The 18,053-nt window shown below is 41.4% G+C and overlaps 1 protein-coding gene across 1 annotated transcript in view; it reads right to left on the bottom strand.

Moving 5' to 3' along the window:
* LOC140482827 (proton-coupled folate transporter) overlaps positions 1-18,053 on the bottom strand; it is a 94,218-nt gene that overhangs the window by 17,799 nt on the left and 58,366 nt on the right. The window contains exons 5-6 of the mRNA XM_072580501.1: positions 17,292-17,375; positions 13,254-13,410 (exon numbers count right to left, since the gene is read on the bottom strand). Of these exons, the coding sequence (XP_072436602.1) occupies positions 13,254-13,410; positions 17,292-17,375 (241 nt within the window). The remainder of the gene's footprint in view (positions 1-13,253; positions 13,411-17,291; positions 17,376-18,053) is intronic.

Here is an 18,053-nt window from a genome sequence, read left to right as displayed (position 1 = left end):
CATATTACAGGTGAAATAAGAGATTCCATCTACCCTCCCTGCAGACTTCAGTTTAATGGTCCATCCAAGAAACAGCACCATCAATAGTTCAGCATTTGTTTAATATTTTTAATGTTACTTGAAATATTATAGATTTTAAACAAGTGCTGAATCTGAAATATCTTGGGTTTACTTAGCATGCCAGACAATTTAACAAAATATAAATAAAATTACTTTGCCATTAGAAGCACAACCAGTTTGGCAGCCAAGTTTAAAGAAAATGCAGAACTATTTCTATTTTGTTCCCAAAATAAGTAAAGGAAAACAAAATAAGTCAATTTAACTTAATGTTTGTGGGGGTGTCTATTGACCAAAACCTTGACTGGATTTGCTTATTTACATATAGCGGCCACCAAAAGATAATTAAAAGCTGGAAACTATACATTGAATGGAAATTGCTTCAAGATTCCCCAGAGCTCATCCATCATCTACGTAGCACAGGTCAGGAATGTGATGGAATAAATTCCATCTGCCAAACTGAGTCCAGCTCCAAGACAACTCAAGCAGTCCAATACCATCCTGGACAAAGCATTCTGCATGATTGGCACCATACCCTTAAGCAGCCACTTCTTTTACAATGGCTACAGGATGTACCCTCTACAATCTGCAGAAATTCACTGCAGTAACTCACCAAGGTTCCTTCTAGAACACTTTCCAGACCCTATGACTCCCATCACCTGGAAGAATAAAGGGCAGGAGATGCTCTGGATCACCACCTCCTGCAAGGTCCCCAAGACTTCACACAACATACCAATTGGAAACTATACGGCCATTCTTTCACTCTGGCCAAGTCGGAATCCTAGAGCTTACTTCTTAACAGCACTGTGGCTGTACCTACAATGGATGGACTGCAATTATTCATCACTCACCATGTTCTCCAGAGCATTTAGAGACAGGCAACAATGCTGGTCTTGCTCATGATACTTATATTGTGTGGATTATATATTTTTTAAATTAAATTAACAGAAAATATTTCTGTAATTATGTGGGTTAGCCTTGGAAGAGGTGGGTGTTCTACTGAAGACAGGTTGCTAGAGACTCAGATTTTCAATGTACATGTTTAATCACATTCTATGAACTATATACACAGACTTCACACATCTACAATGTTGCATCTCTCTTCAGAACTTTTGCATTATCATAGGATGTCTCATATCATGTGTAATTTACAAAACAAAAATAGTAAAGAAAATTCAGAGACACAACCGGTCAGAAAAATGCAAAGAAACGGTGAGAAACATCTCTTCCAATCACAGTCTGGTTGTCTCCCATGCTGACGACTGATAGGTTTGCAAGTAAACCTATTAGGAGCTAGCATGGGAGAGAACCAGCCTATAATTGGAGGAGCGGTGAACAAACTAAATAAATGCCAGCAGTAATAGAGCTAGTAATGGAGAGCCATCTTTTTGTTGATGTTCCAACTGCACCAGATCCAGGGAGAATAGGGGCAGATGGGAGGTCTGATAGACATGATTTTGGGGGTGGGATGGTGAGGGAGACAGGAGGACCATCGGGACTGTGGAGAGAAGGAAGAATTTGAGAGAGATGGAACAGCTGAGAAGGTTCCCAACAGCACAGCAAAGATGGGAAGGTTGTAAGTAGATTGGATAATGATGAATCTGTAAGATTATGAAAGAGAGGGGTAGGATATGTAAAACTTTGAGTCAATTATTTTGAAAATAAATTTGCTAACATATCTTTGTCTTATACAAATTTAAATGCTGTGGATTCCAAGACATTACTGCTCTCCTTATCGAGTTGTGGCTTTAATGTTTAATGGGGTTGATAATTATTCAGGATATTGTTGAATTCTTCTAATTCTGCCTATGCACTACCAAATATCCATTACAATCAACAAAAGCATCACCTAATAAAAGTCAGTTAGTGAGAACAAAAAAGCTAGAAGGGCCCCTCAAAAAAATTGAATGCCCTGGCTATTTATTCAAATATTACTCTTTCACACTTCCCTACTGGCAAGCCCACCAGGATGAACACCCCCTGTTCCTTTTTAAACTAATGTAATACCATAGTTTTCCTCCCACTAAGGAGACAGATGTCTCGAGAGTATGTCCACACCTTTGATTGTGCAGCATTCCAAGACTACTCTATTGGATGAATCCTAAATTTTATGGGGTGAAATCTGAATCCAAGACCTTCTAATTCAGAGATGAGAACATTGCCTACTTCACCATGACTGAAATCTGGTCAGTCTCTCCAGACTGAGTCATTCCATTCAGTGGTCCCAGTTTTATCCCTACAGGCATTCACTCAAAATAAATTACCAACAATATGAAAAATGTCCCATTGCCAGTTACCAAACTACATTCATGAATTTGGTACATCAGTTTTGTTTCTCTCTTTCTAGCTACCAAACAAGCACTGCTGTCTCACAGCACCAGGGACCCGGGTTCAATTCTGCCCTCGGGTGACTGTCTACGCAAACGCCACGCATTCTCCCTTTGCCTATGTGCGTTTCTTCTGGGCACTCCACTTTCCTCCCACATCCAGTCCAAAGATGTGCAGGTAAGGTGGCTTGGCCAGGATAAATTGTCCATATTGTCCAAGGATGGCGGGTTTGGAAGATCAGTCATCTGAAATGCAGGGTTACAGGGTTTGGGAGGGGATGCAGTTGGGTCGGTCTGAGTGGAATGTTGTTCAGAGGGCTGGTGTGGACTCAAAAGGGCTGAATGGAGTACTTACACACTGTAGGAATTCTGTTTGTTAATTCATATTATCTCAAGATGCACAACAGTGACATCTTTTTATCTACATAGTACCTTTAACATCCCAAGGTACTTTACAGTTGCATTAATTGCCAAAATCTCAGTCAAAGTTTTAAGTGTCTTAAAGGATGAAAGCAAGGTAGAGAAGCAGAAGGATAGGTTATTCAAGAGTATGGTGTTGAGGTGATAACGGTGCAGCAATTACACTTCGGAATACACGAGGTCAGAATGAAGGAGCACAGATTTCTCAGAAGGTGGGAGAAAATAAGAGGGGAAACAACACGGAGGCATTTGAAAGACAAGTATGAGAACTTTAACATCAAAATATTCCTTGACTGGGAATCAGTCTCTGGGCGGCACGGTGGCTAAGTGGTTAGCACTGCTGCCTCACAGCGCCAGAGACCCGGGTTCAATTCCCGCCTCAGGCGACTGACTGTGGGGAGTTTGCACGTTCTCCCCGTGTCTGCGTGGGTTTCCTCCGGGTGCTCCGGTTTCCTCCCACAGTCCAAAGATGTGCAGGTCAGGTGAATTGGCCATGCTAAATTGCCCATAGTGTTAGGTAAGGGGTAGATGTAGGGGTATGGGTGGGTTGCGCTTTGGCGGAGTGGTGTGGACTTGTTGGGCCGAAGGGCCTGTTTCCACACTGTAATCTAAATAATCTAATCTAATATGGGATGGGATTTTTTAGCGGTTAAGACAACACAGGCATCTGAGTTTTTAATGATCTTAAGTTTATAGAGGGTACGACAGGGGAGTCTAGCCTGCAGTGCATTGAAACGATCAAATGTAGAGTTCATGAGGGTCTGGCTGAGGGGGTCAACAGCAAAGAAGCAGCTCATGCACATCCACCATGCAAACATAACAACCAATGCTGGTTGGTTAACTGCAGGGAAAATTACAAGCTGATCTCAAGTCCAATCTCATTCACAACCAAAACACCAGTTTAGCACTCTCCCAGTTCTGGCAGAAATCAATTAACCCAGCACAGGAGAAGTACTGAACCCCAACACCTCTTTGTTCAGTACTGTGCAATCACTGTTTAAACCAGAGGCCATCACCTAAATCATTCCTGTTTAATTGAATGAACGTGATTAAAAATAGTCCAAATTATAATTGGACACAAGGTTATAACCTAGCACAATCGCATAGCATGAGAAAATAAAGATTTTCTACAAAACAACGTTCTCAGTATTTATCCTGTAAAGCAATCAGGTATTGCTGAAGGAGAGAAAATAATTTAGAATTTTGTGCACATTTATGACACATCAGCATTTTTAGCGGTCACTGTTCATTATCCAGACAGCATTGCTATGCCTTTGTGCTATTGTAAAATTGGGTAGCCAAGCAAACAAAACAGAATAGATGAGAAAAAGAGAGACAGAATATGCTGCAACCATTTCTACCTCAACTTCATACAAACAGGAGATCATGACGTCATTAAAAACAAAATCAGAATATAATGTTAAGCTCACCAAACTGTGTGCATGAATTTACAGTCAAAGAATATTCCAACCCTATTATTACTGTCAAATTTTGTTTCATAAAACTGTAAAATGCCTCAGGATGTTTTACTATATTAATTTAATGAGATAAATGGACATGGTATTGTTATTGAAATCAGCCATGAATTTCCACCCATCTTCTCAGATCAAGATCTATAGTGTTCCCAGTCATTTTGCAATCATCCAGTCTTCTCTTCTTAGGTAGCCCCTTGGGATCAAGTGTGACTGGCCTCCACTCTGGTTCAGTGGCTTGAGATGGCAGATTACTCCAAAATGTGAAATCAACAAAGTAATGCCACAAGGGGCTGGAGCTTGAAGGGCCAAGCAGATGAGTTGTTTTGAGGATTGTGCACCGTCTCTGATACCTCAACCATACCTTGAATGCTCCAGACAATTTCTCTCAATATATGTGTGCAGCCTTCTTGAATAAACCTTCTCCATTTTAGTTGGTCCCAAGTCAGAAACCGGATGAGTGTACAAACATTTGACATCTTCAGGTGGTGCTTTGAGGGCATCCCTAAAAGTATTTCTGCTGTTGTCCTGGGAATCTCCTGTGACCAAGTTCCAAATAGGCCAGTTGCTTCAGGAGTCTGGTGCCAGGCATATAAACATCCTTCCGAGTGGATTTGGTTTGACATGATTTGCACTTCAAATGTTGGGAACATTGGTTTAAGAGGACCACTGCTATTGAACTAGGTAAAAACAATGACTGCAGATGCTGAAAATCAAATACTGGATTAGTGGTGCTGGAAGAGCACAGCAGTTCAGGCAGCATCCAAAGCTGCTCGTTGGATGCTGCCTGAACTGCTGTGCTCTCCCAGCACCACTAATCCACTGCTATTGAACTGCCTTTCAAGCTACCAGATCTGGACGACCTCATGAATACATTCTTGATAGTCTTTGTCCAGCACTTGAAAGCAGCAGGCACTTCTGAAGCTCAAAGATCATTACTGCTTGTCAAATATAGTGTTAGTTGGGACTTGAGATTCTAGTCCTTAAGTATTCTTCCTCAGTTGGTCCAAAGCATGTTGAGATTTATTGTTCATCAAGAGGAGGATCCCAAGGTATGGAAAAAGCTCTACTTTTCAGGAAGTCACTAATCTTAAATCGATAGGAGGAAGTGTTACTCTCTAGGAGATAGTTGCAAGATGATCCCAAACTTCACTGAAATGTGCGCTGTGTTATCCCAACAGAAAGATTCATGTCTTGCACCTCATTGTGAAGTAGGTATAAAGATGGTTGTACATTTCTGAATGACTATAAATTTGAGGAACATACTCCATAAACTTTTTTTTAAAAAAGTTGATAATATCAAACGCTGAAAAACAGTCACTGAAGCCTGAAGCATTTGGAAACCCTAGTGAAATTCTGAAACACAGTGGAGATACATGCCTGACGTGGCTGCACAACTTCTGCAAGTTCATATTTCTCTCAGGAAGAGGAGTTTGTGTTGGGATCATGTCAGAGGTGGTCTGATCATGACTAATCACAAAAAGAGGGAAGTCTGATTGCAGTAACTACAGTGCAGTCTACCTGCTGGCTACAGAGGGAAGATCACCACAAGAGACCCTCCCGTTCCCTCTTCCTAATGGCTGGGGAGCTCCTTTAGAGTCACAGTGCAGTTTTCATCCATCAAGAGATGCTAGAGTCATAAATACCACTGCCCCAGAAATTCAATAAAAATGCAAGGAACATCAACTTTAGGTGATCTCATAAAACTACCCACCATCCCATTTTAAATCAGTGTTGCTACTGCAGTATACAGAAATTATTGAATACTAGAGTTAATCCTGTGCTTAGTTCGCAAACTGCAGTTTTGCTCAAGTTGTCTCTGGAAAGGATGTTGTGAAACTTGAAAGGGTTCAGAATAGATTTACAAGGATATTGCTAGGGTTAGAGGATTTGAGCTATAGGGAAATGCTGAATAGGCTGGGGCTGTTTTCTCTGGAGCGTCAGAGGCTGAGAGTTTATAAAATCATGAGGGGCATGGATAAAATAAATGGACAAAGTATTTTCCCTGGGGTGCGGGAGTCCAGAACTAGAAGTCATAGGTTTAGGGTGAGAGAGGAAAGATATAAAAAGGGACCCAAGGGATAACTTTTTCACAGAGGGTGATGCATTTATGAAATGAGCTGCCAGAGGAAATGCAAGAGGCTGGTAATTACAACGTTTAAAAAGGCATCTGCATACGTATATAAATAGAAAAAGGTTGAGGAGGATATGGGCCAAGTATTGGCAAATGGGACTAGGTTAGTTTCGGATATCTTTTCAGCATGAACAAGTTGGACTGAAGGATCCGTTTCTGTGCTGTGCATCTCTATGACCATGGTATCTAATCCCTACCAACCAGGAAGGAAGTTTACAAAAGATATTACAGTTGCTATAGATCAAACACAAGGATTACTCAAAACAAAAAAATGGCTAAAAGTGGAAAATGGTATACGTGAAAACATCATTAATAACACAAAGGGAGTAGGGATTGCACAAAGGAGGAAAACAAAATTTATTAAAGATTATTATCCGTGTTATTTGTACAAGATATTTCAATCACATCAGATTATAATCATACATTGGTGATATCTATAGGGTTGTTTTGGAACAAAGGACACTGTTTCTGAAATCACCTACATCCTTCGCACATGTAGTGTCTTCTTTCAATCAAAACAGTGGAAAAACATTGTAAGTGTCAATCGATGTGGAAGCTCACTGAACTATTTAAAGAAAGAGCAGAAACATCTTGATTGATCAATCAGGTTGCAGTCCTACATTTGGTTTCAAAAGGACCAAAAAAAACAAATCACAATTTCTGATTCCATGATAAATCAAGTATATCAAGTATGCCAAGTACAACACAACAACAGGGCTCTCATGCAATGAATTCTGGTGTTTAGGCTCCACAGAAGCAACTTTCACCCACCAGACTACAGATTCAAAAACACCAGCAACAGTTCTCCTTCAAGATCCTTCACTCCACACTCGCAATTATGCGCCAACACCTAATCTCTCTACAGTCAGCCCTGCCACATCAGAGGGCCACACTGTCTCAGAACTGCAAAGGACCCCTTCTATATTATATTTGGGAGAATTCATACTAACAGTATTTCAACACCATCTCAAACAAAAGCTGAGTACTACAAACTTTTTATCTACCCACCTCCACAACCAGCATTCCTCAAACATTCCAGAAGATTTCCCCAGCCTCTGGAACTGCTCGGATGCCATTAGCCATGCAGATGCAGCAGCCACCATCCCCACGGTGATGGATGACGTCACTTCCGCCCCCATCATGGCCACTTCCATAGCACTTGCGCCCCTCAATTCCTCATGCGCCATGTGACATCACTTCCACCCCTCACATCATCACTGATGTCACACACTCGTGACTTCCACCCCCCCCCCCCCCCCCCACTGCCATGTTTGCCACCTCTTCCACCCCCAATGCCTCTCACCTGCATTCTGCTGACACGCACCCATGCAGGTCCCACCATCACCATCCCTGCCACCCAGAACCCTGAAGGGAACACTACCCCTGCTCATGTCTCCACCCATATTCCCCCGAACACCATGCCCACTCCAGTTACAGGCTCCGCCCCCACTCCACACCTACACCAGGTGCTAGCTCCCAGCCCTGCCGAGTTTTCACCATCCCCCTGACACCCCCCTCACTGAGGGAGGGACGATCGGTCCTCAGCAAAGGCCTCACCTTTATCCCACTCCATCCACGTATCAATGAATTTAATACGTGCAGTGACACTGAACACTTCTTCCGCCGCCTCAGTGCTTACTTTTACAATCAAGACTCCTGCCCACCTTCCGAGGACCCCTTTGTCCGCCTCCAAACACACTCCATCCACCTGGACACCCAGTGCTGGCGTATTACCTGCCCTCGATCTCCATTTCCAACTGCCGCCGAGACATTAACCACCTCAACCTGTCTGCCCCTCACCCTCAATGCGCAGCCCTCTACTCCCTCTGCTCCAATCCAAACCACACCATCAAACCAGCAGATAAAGGGGGTGAAGTGGTAGTTTGGCGCACTGACCTCTACACTACTGAAGCCAGACGCCAACCCGAAGACACCTCCTCCTACCATGACCCCATTCTCCCCCACCCACCCCCCCATCACCCAGACCATACAGAACCTCATCACCTCAGGAGATCTCCCACCCACAGCTTCCAACCTCAATGTCCAGGAACCCCACACCACCCGATTCTACCTCCTTCCCAAGATCCACAAGCCTGACCATCCTGGCCGACCCATTGTCCCACCCTCACTTCCTGGCACCCTCCCCTGCCACCGCAGGAATTGCAAAACCTGTGCCCATACCTCCTCCCTCACCTCCATCCAAGGCCCCAAAGCAGCCTTCCACATCCAATGTTTTACCTGCACATCCACTAATATCATTTATTGTATCCGTTGCTCCCGATGCGGTCTCCTGTACATTGCAAGGAGGCGTCCGGTCTCCCCAGAGACTTTAGGGAACATCTCTGGGACACCCGCACCAATTAACCCCACTGCCCCATGGCCCAACATTTCAACTCCACTTCTCCTCCCCCCCCCCCCCCCACCGAGGACATACAGGTCCCTGGACCTCCTCCACTGCCGCTCCCTCACCACCCAATGCCTGGAGGAAGAACACCTCATCTTCCACCTCGGAACACTTCAACCCCAGGGCATCAATGTGAATTTCACCAGTTTCCTCATTTCCCCTTCCCCCACCTCACCCCAGCTCCAACCTTCCAGCTCAGCACCACCCTCATGACCTGTCCTACCTGCCTATCTTCCTTCCCACCTATCCACTCCACCCTCCTCTCTGACCTAACACCTTCATTTCCACCCCCATTCGCTCATTGTACTTTTTGCTACTTTCCCCCACCCCCACCTCTCATTTCTCTCTCCACTCTGCAGCCACCCTGCCTCTATTCCTGATTCCTATTTCGGGCTTTTGCCCGAAACATTCATTTTCCTGCTCCTTGGATGATGCCTGAGCTATACTTTTCCTGCATCACTCTAATCGAGACTCCGGTTTCCAGCATCTGCAGTCCTTTTTACCAACCTTGAGGGTTTACCTGCTCTAATAGAAGATTCATTGTCTAAAAACACAAGGGAAAAGGCTTAAATTCTTTGTTCTGTCTCGTCACAACAAATAGCATACACTTGATCAGAAACATACACGACAGGAAACATGTTCAGCATTTCACCACCTCAGTTTAATGTAACAATTTGTATAGTCTTAAAGTGTGGGTTTTCTTCCCCCTCACAAGCCAGAGGACCAAAATCATCCTGAATTTCAAAATAAGGTAAATTAGCCAGCTTGCTATAAGCAGTTTAAATGTTAGAAAAGAAGTGTAACACCAAAAAGGCAGATTCCAAACATTCACAATCTCGAGTCAGGATACTATTGAGATGACACACACACACACACGAGCTGTAACCTAACATACTTCTGTTTATAAGGAGTTTGGAAAGAAAGTTTTAAAAAAAAAGTGCTGGGAGAATCAGCAGGTCTGACAGCATCTTTGGAGAGAAATACAGAGTCCACGTATCAAATCAAAGACCTTCCATTCTCTCCAAAGAGTCATTAGATTGCAGCATCAACTCAGATTCTCTCTCTCTCTCCAGGCATGGTGCCAAATCTGTTGAGCATTTCTACCATTTTCTGGCTTTTATTTCACACATCATAAATGACACTGTGTATTTTGTTTTTGTGTTGAATAAAATGTAACATTGAGCACAGTGGATAAGTAGGATCAGTCAGTCCCCCAACTTTGATTAAATTTCAATGACACATTCCACACAAATTAGTCATTCTCAGTTATAATAAGAGCAAGAGAAAGCTGGAAAACACTCAGCAGGTCAGGCAGCACCTGTGCAGAGAGAAAGAAAGTGTAAATGTTTTGGCTGGATAACCGTTCCTTAGAACCAAGTGAAATTATTTCAGGTTTCCACCATCTCCAGGACTTTGCTTTTGCATTCTCGATTGCAAATGGGGACTATGCAGTTTTCCTTAAAAATCTCCATGACATCGTAAATACTGTATTACAATTTTATCCACTCCTGACAGCTGGCTAAATGTTATGACACCTTGTAAGCCATGAGCTGGAGCAATGAACGAGGTTGCCAAAAACACAAGGACTCCTAAAGGACTTGCAAAAGTGTCAAAACAACAACGAGGACAGAGGTTGCCTTGGGCTAGGCGGAGGGCCAGGGTGCTCTATAGGACAAGCAGCAGAATTCTCAGTGACTCCCTTAAAGATTACCAATGTTTTTGGACATTGTAAATTTGAACTAAATTAGCTATATATCCCATTATTTAGCTATCCATAAGATAATATTGAAAGAGAAATCTATCTGAGCCATTGACCCCATTATTTTCAATATGCAACTAAATTTGATAAATCAACTATTTCAGTCTTAATTAACCTCAAGAGAACAGAAGAATTGCAAGTAAGCCTCAAAAGGATAAACCTGTGGCTGCCTGGTCATCTAATGAAAAATCCTAGGATATCAAAGTAACATTATAACCTGAATTATTTAACCTGTTGTATTACACAGATGACAAGCCAATGGTCCTAATAGCACAGACATCAGATTTTTTAAAGTATTTGATCAACTTCTATTTTTATACTAGGATCTTTTAATCTTGATTCTTCACTAGGTATTACATGGGGAGGTGACAGCCTAGTGGTATTATTGCTGGACTGTTAATCCAGAGGCCCAGGAAATGTTCTGAGGCCCTGGGTTCGAATCCCACCATGGCTCATGGTGGAATTTGAATTAAATAAAAATCTGGAATTAAGAAACTAATTATGACAACGAATCCATTATCAAATGTCACGAAAAACCCATCTAGTTCACTAATCACTGTCAGGGAAGGAAATCTGGGTCATACTACATGTGAATCCAAACCTACACAGTGCAGTTGACTCTTTATTACCTTCTGCAATGGCCAGAGGCCAACAGTTCTTCTCTAACCTACAGCCTCACCAGCAAGAGGCTTTGTGTTGTGCAGTATCATGCACTGAGAATTCAGAGGACCAACCCAGGTGCAAACACGTGACAGTAGGAAGGGTAATCAGAGGGAGGTGGGAATTCGACAATGAGGGCAATGATGATAATATTAATCAAAGTTAACACAGGTCACTATAAGGAGTGTCTAATTATCTGAAAGCAAGGCTCAAGGGAAATAAAAATACATAGCATATTAAGAGTGGGTTTGCAAGGGGAAGTGTTGGGATGTTTAGGGGTGTTAAATTGGGTGATGTGATGGCGCACTGTTCCAGTCACCTTTCTGCCTCTTTGGTACTTTGCCAGCAGAGAAGATTTCACGCAACTGGCATGCTTTTGGTCAAGTGCCCGATAATGAGGATTTCAGAGTCTCTTCCCATCACCAGTGTTTGGCCTATCACAGGGTGTGCTCCCTGACTTCCCAAACCCAGGGTCAATTCCCACTTCCCTTCACCTGTCCCTTAATTGACCCCAGCAAAAGTTCCTTGCTTCTCTGGGTGTCAATTCCATAACTGAACACCATTGGGAACTGGATGTAGTAGCAACACCAGAACTGAACATCTACTCAGACAGAGTTGGAAATCTCAAAGTCTGGACCAATTAACAGTCTGACACCTGTGAAATTGCCTCAGGTCTATCCAGCCAAGTTGAGATAGGCTTCACTCCAACTTTTAAGCTGGACAGTGAGGTTTCTGCACAAAATTCTAACCTATGCAAATGGAATTGACTGTTTCTACCCAGGGGTTCAAGTCCAAATTCTGGAACTGTATGTTTACACCTAAACAAGAAAGCAAGCAATGTTGGGTGCAGTTCAAGAGTAAAACAAAAAAAGGAATTAGAAAATGCATGTATTAAAGAATATCCAAAAAGAAATGACAATAACATTATTCGATGCAAGAAAAAAATTGAAAAGGAGAGAGAGAACATACTTGACAGTACATCTTCAGTCAGATGAAAAGGGAACTAGCCCTAGTTAAATCAGAAACAATGACATGAACAATCAGGCAGTTGTCAAACAATAGAAAACGTTCAAAACTGGAGATGATGAAGGAACATAATAGGCCAATTCCCACAGGCAGGAAAGAGGCACTTCAACACAAAAATATTAAAGCATATGACAAATTTGAAATTCATTGTATTTTCTGTACTCTGGCTGTTTTTTTTTCCCCTGTCTATGAAGAGGCAATAAAGAGATTTAAAGTGCCAACACAACAATAAAAACAAGTCACATGCAATGTAACAAAAATAGTGATAACAAAAAAAAGTAAAAAATTAAGCGGAGGGGAGAGAAACAAAAGCAGAAATTGTTGGAGAAACTCAGCAGATCTGGCAGTGTGTGGGGGGAGAGAAAATAAAGTTAACATTTCAAGTCCTGTGCCGTTGCTTCAGATGGAGGAATATTTGAAACATTGAACTCTGCTTTCTCTCAACAGATGATACTAGACTTGCTGAGTTTCTCCAAAAATGTGTTTGTTTCAGATTTCTGTATCTGCAGTTCTTTGTTTTATGTCAGAGAGAGAAAAACAGAACATCTGTCAAAGAGGATGAAAAATTAACTAACTGGTTTGTTGCTTTTGTTTTTATTGAAGATTGGAAAAATAGATGGATAGAAGATGAGGGAAGCCTGAACAGGAACAGCTAACGCAACAAAATAGCTAGATGCAGTTTTCAGGTCTTCAGAATTACAATCTAATATCAGGTAGAGTAAGCATCTACAAGCTATTAATGGGAATAAAGTTACTGGAATAGAAATCTCAAATGTTGTTAAGGACATCCCAGCATAGGCCTGTAAAACACATAGCACAAGTGGATACCTAACCAGCACTTCTGTTTTATTTCAGATCTCCAGCACCGACACTTTTTTTTTATTTTACTGTTTCTTTCAACTTTGTTTTTTCTTATTTCATCAGGAAGAGTTATTCACAATTAAGATACACAGATGCACACAGAGGTAACTCATGAAAACAACTGGCTACTTACTGTACAAGAATCAATAGAATCACTTGGAAGCCAGCCATCACAATGAAGCTAAATCCAGGAAACGATGTGAGTGTTTGGGGATAGAGTGCATCAAATACAGTTGTCCCAATTATAACACAGATTGTTTCGATAGAAGCCAAGCAAGAAAACATTGCACCTATTAATAATTAAAAAAAACACAACCATATGAAATATTAAAGCTTTGGTCACAGAACTGGTATTCAGTAACAAATAAACAAAGCAGCTGAAAAAGCACCATCTTTTAGACTCTGTGGGGATAGTGAGCAATTAAAATTAAAATTCATAACAACAGAACACAACATTCTGCAACAAAGATTGAATAAAAAAATTTTGGCAAAATTCCAGAAACTGGTTCATCATTGATGCACAAGTATCAAAAGTCCATCAGTTCCATACAATAAAGTAGCTCTTTATTTCTGAAAGAGGTAGTGGCAATGCTGGCAGTAATGTCACGGGGCTAGTAATATAGAACACAAGACTCATGCGCCACAGGTGGCGCATGGCAAAGTCTGAATTTTTAAAAAAAAAAAAATCACACTTAATAACGGCCCCTACAATTGTTGTGCAAAGCCATCTAGCTCCCTTTATCTGGTCTGACATATATATGACATGTCTCATACCACATCAAATTCTAAAACAAGGGAATGAGAAAGGCGGTACCATAGACAATGATCTAGGCATCAGAGATGACAATGACGAACATACATTGCAGGTACACAAAGTCCTCCTGACTAATATTTGGGGATTTTGAACCAAAATTCGGATAGCAACTCTTTAGACTAGTCAAGCCTGACCTAGTCACTCATGCAATCATGCCTTACCATGTCCCACATACCACAATCTCAAACACTGGACATAGTATGGGGTAACATACAGTGAGAAGGAGTTGAGCTAAGAGCTCTCAATATTAAATTTGGACCTCAAATTCTTAAGGCATCAGGACAAACATGGACAAGCAAATTTCCTGTTGATTAACATTTATTGCTGTCTCCTCAGAGGTCACATCATTAGGACTCATCAGCTAGCTCAGTTAATAGCTTCTGGATTGGTTGATTTCCTCAGCATATGCCACAGGGAAATTTATTCTACCCCATCCTCACAAATCTACTGTCTATGTGTTATAATAGGACAAGGGATGGTCAGCCCAAATGGCACAGGATGATTCGAGACAAACTCATCTTCACATTAAGAATACTCTCCATGTAGTGGAGTCTTACCTTTTTTTGCCTAAAAAAGTGAGAGCCATGTCAGGTACAAAGGAGTGAAACTGCCAAAAGGCCAGACAAGTTTTCTCACCGTACCTTACCAAACTCGTCGCTTTAATTGCCATTGCCAACCTAGAGTATCACATCATACATCCATCCTATCTTACCATGTACCATTCCCAGAAAAACTTACCACTCACCAGACATAGACCAAGAACAGCATCCCTTGTGGCCATGCAATCGTCAAAAGCTTTCAATACGCATCATAGCGAATTTCACACTAGGTAGCGGAAAATTACCAATTGAGGATTACATTTTGTTAAAGGCCTTGTTAACAGCCTAATTTACTCATTAACATGCAACTTCTTATCTTACCAGAACCAGGAGTCACAGTCTAAAGGATAAGGGGTAAGCCATTTAGTACCGATGAGAAGCAACATCTTCATCCAGAGAAGAAGTGGTGAACCTGTGGAATTCTCTATTACATTAAATGGTTCAGGCCAAGATATTGAATGTTTTCAAGGAGTTAGATATAGTTCTTATAGGGCTAAAGGGATCCAAGGGCATTGTGAGAAAGCAGGAATGAGATACAGAGTTGAATGATCCACAGAAGATCCAAAGTCAGGCAGCCCATCACCCATCTAGACTTTTTCTGCCCCTTTTGTAGGCAGATTTCCTGGTGTAAGTGAGGACTGCAGATGCTGAAGATCAGAGTCAAAAAATGTGGTGCTAGAAAAAAAAACAGCCGGTCAGGCAGCATCCAAGGAACAGAAGAATCAACGTGTGATTCATCATTCCTGAAGAAGAGCTCATGCTCAACACAGACTCTCCTGCTCCTCGGATGCGCCTGACTGGCTGTCTCTTTCCAGCACCACACATTTTCACTAATTTCCTGGAGTAGTGAGAGTGGGAGGGATGACAGAAGATGATGAAAGTAGGTGGCACAGTTTTTACTTTTGAAGCAGTTGGGAAGCTATCCCCAAGAAAGTGATTGGGCAGAGGACATTCAGGCTTAGTGGCAAAATGGATTTCAGTGGATGAGAGTGAGAGTGAGGGAAGATGTTGCAGGCAATAGTGAATGTGTTGGGTGGAGACACTTGGTGGGAGGTGGAAACAGTAGCAGAGATAGGGAGCGAGGGGTATGGAAAGAAAGTGGCACGTATGTTGATAGAGTAGAAGTGGTCATTGACTTTTTTCCTTCAGTGCTGTACATTCTCCAGATAAACTGTTTTAACATGGGTAGCAATCTTAAACCAGGGCTGGCATAGTCTCATGCTATGACTTCTACTGTTGGTCCTGAGAGAGATCATTCTGTCTAGCAGAACGTCCCTGTTCCTGCATGGAAAGGGAGTTGACAATTTACCCCTTTCTACTACGCCTGGGGCAAATATCAAGAACCAAAAGAGGAAAGCTCCTCGTTAACAGTGCACATCTGGGTGCACAATGGGTTTTAAAGATGGCATGTACAAGGGATGCTGGTGAATTCCAGGATATCTGCTGAGTGATGAGTTGTCCTAAGAACAATGTGGGGCTGTCCTAAGGTAGGGCTGGTATCCCCTTGAAAAATACCATAGTGACTTGAAGGAGAGAGTTTGGTAAGATATAGTGAGAAAACTCATAAGCCTCGCAAGTAGGAGTCCTAGCAAAAACTCAATGTAATTTGGATTTAAAATAAAAAGCTTCAGCCACAGCTTTATTTTCCCAGAGTTATTCACTGAATTCAGATTTTACCAGATCCCATGCTCAGAGAGCATTAGTTTGATCCTCTGGATTGCTAATTAAGTGGCATCACCAGAATACAACTCCACCCTTACAAACCGTCAAAACCTGCAACCTCTAATATCCAAAAGGACAACAGTAACAGATACATGGGATCACCATCAAATGCATGTTCCTCCCCAAGTTACAATTTGCAACTAAGATCACCATTCCCTTAACCTTGCTGGGTCAAAATAATGAAATTCTCTTCCCAATAGCACAATGATTGACCTCTGAAAGACTGCAGATCAAAAAAGATAGCTCACCAACATTTTCTCCAGGACTATTGGGGATCAGCAATAAATACTAACTCAGCCTGTCATGCCCACATCCTATGAATCATTTTTATTTTAAAGTGGCAAAGCAAATGGCTATACAGTTGAATGGGAATTAGTGTTTTAAATGACATGTTGACCAAGACCATCGCAGTCCATGACATCAAAGATAAAATACTAGAACAAGAATGAGGCAAAGTACAAAACAACATGGGAGGGAAAAGAGCCATGTAAATAGATGTAACATGCCATTGGAAGTTTATCCCTGGTTTGATGAAAGAAGTCGGCCAACTTTATTTAAATAGTGAAACACAGAATTGTAGGGCCTTTGTTTGTAAATGGGCATTAACAGTGCACATCTGGGTGCACAATGGGTTTTAAAGATGGCATGTACAAGGGATGCTGGTGAATTCCAGGATATCTGCTGAGTGATGAGTTGTCCTAAGAACAATATGAGAAATCTCTAATGGAGAGATCAATGCAAAAGGCCCTCCGCTCAAAAAGTTCTTGATCTTCTTTGTGTCATATTTGTAGAAATGTAGATATGGCTACATTGCCACTTCTCTATATCACAACAGAAAGGAATTAACTTTGTCTCTGCCAGAGTTACTTTATAAAAGAGTTATAAGGAAGTATTGACTAACCATGAAAGCTAAAGTGCTTTAATATTAAAGTGAGATTAAGATCACATTCTAACCCATTTATAATGAATGCAAGTCAAACTGAATTATCACAAAAATCATTAAATTTAATTTCACAAGCAAACCTGCAACATTAACCTTGTTCATTTCGTTCTACGATATTAGATGCCACAGACTGAAGCACAGCTCCAGTGAATCCAGAAAGACTGTTCATTACCGCACCTGAAAGATTAATATTTGAAATGCATGATCAATGTTCTTTTCTTAATTTGAGAAGACAAATAAGTTTCATATAGATCCATTCAGGTGAGTATGAGTGGGAGTTGTAATGGACTATTTAGAAAAAAACAAAAAGATATATATTTATAAATTAAGACAGTACCCACAAAGTGTCTTTTTTTGACTTCAGGACATTTCAAAGTATTTTACGCCAATCCCTTTTGAAATGTGACCCGTTTTAGTAATGATTTGGAAGTACCAGTGTTGTACTGGAGTGTACAAACCTGCGTGATTTTCAACCATTTTAGTAATATTGATTATGGGGTAAATATCAAAATGGAACTTCAGGAACTCCTCCATTTCTTTGAATAGTGTCAGAGGATCTTTTACACAAGAAAAACTCAGTTTAATATTTAATTTGAAAAGGTGCACTTCCAACAGTGTAGCATTCTCTCAGTATAACACTGAATTATCAAAAATTGATCATTTGCTCAAGTCTCAGACTAGTTGTTGAATGTATGAACTTCTGACCCTTTGCCAGAAAGTGTCAAAACTGCCTAATATTTTGCAAATTTTAACACAAGGAGCTAGATTAATTTTTAGCTATGTCTTTGATACATTGTCAGATTCAAAGAGTTAGTTCTGAGGGATAAACAAGCCATTTGGATTGATGCTCAGGAG

Source organism: Chiloscyllium punctatum, chromosome 11, assembly GCF_047496795.1.
Source record: "Chiloscyllium punctatum isolate Juve2018m chromosome 11, sChiPun1.3, whole genome shotgun sequence".
In the NCBI taxonomy this organism is placed as follows: domain Eukaryota; kingdom Metazoa; phylum Chordata; class Chondrichthyes; order Orectolobiformes; family Hemiscylliidae; genus Chiloscyllium; species Chiloscyllium punctatum.
Note: the sequence above shows the minus strand (reverse complement) of the source record. Positions and strands in the feature narration are given on the sequence as shown.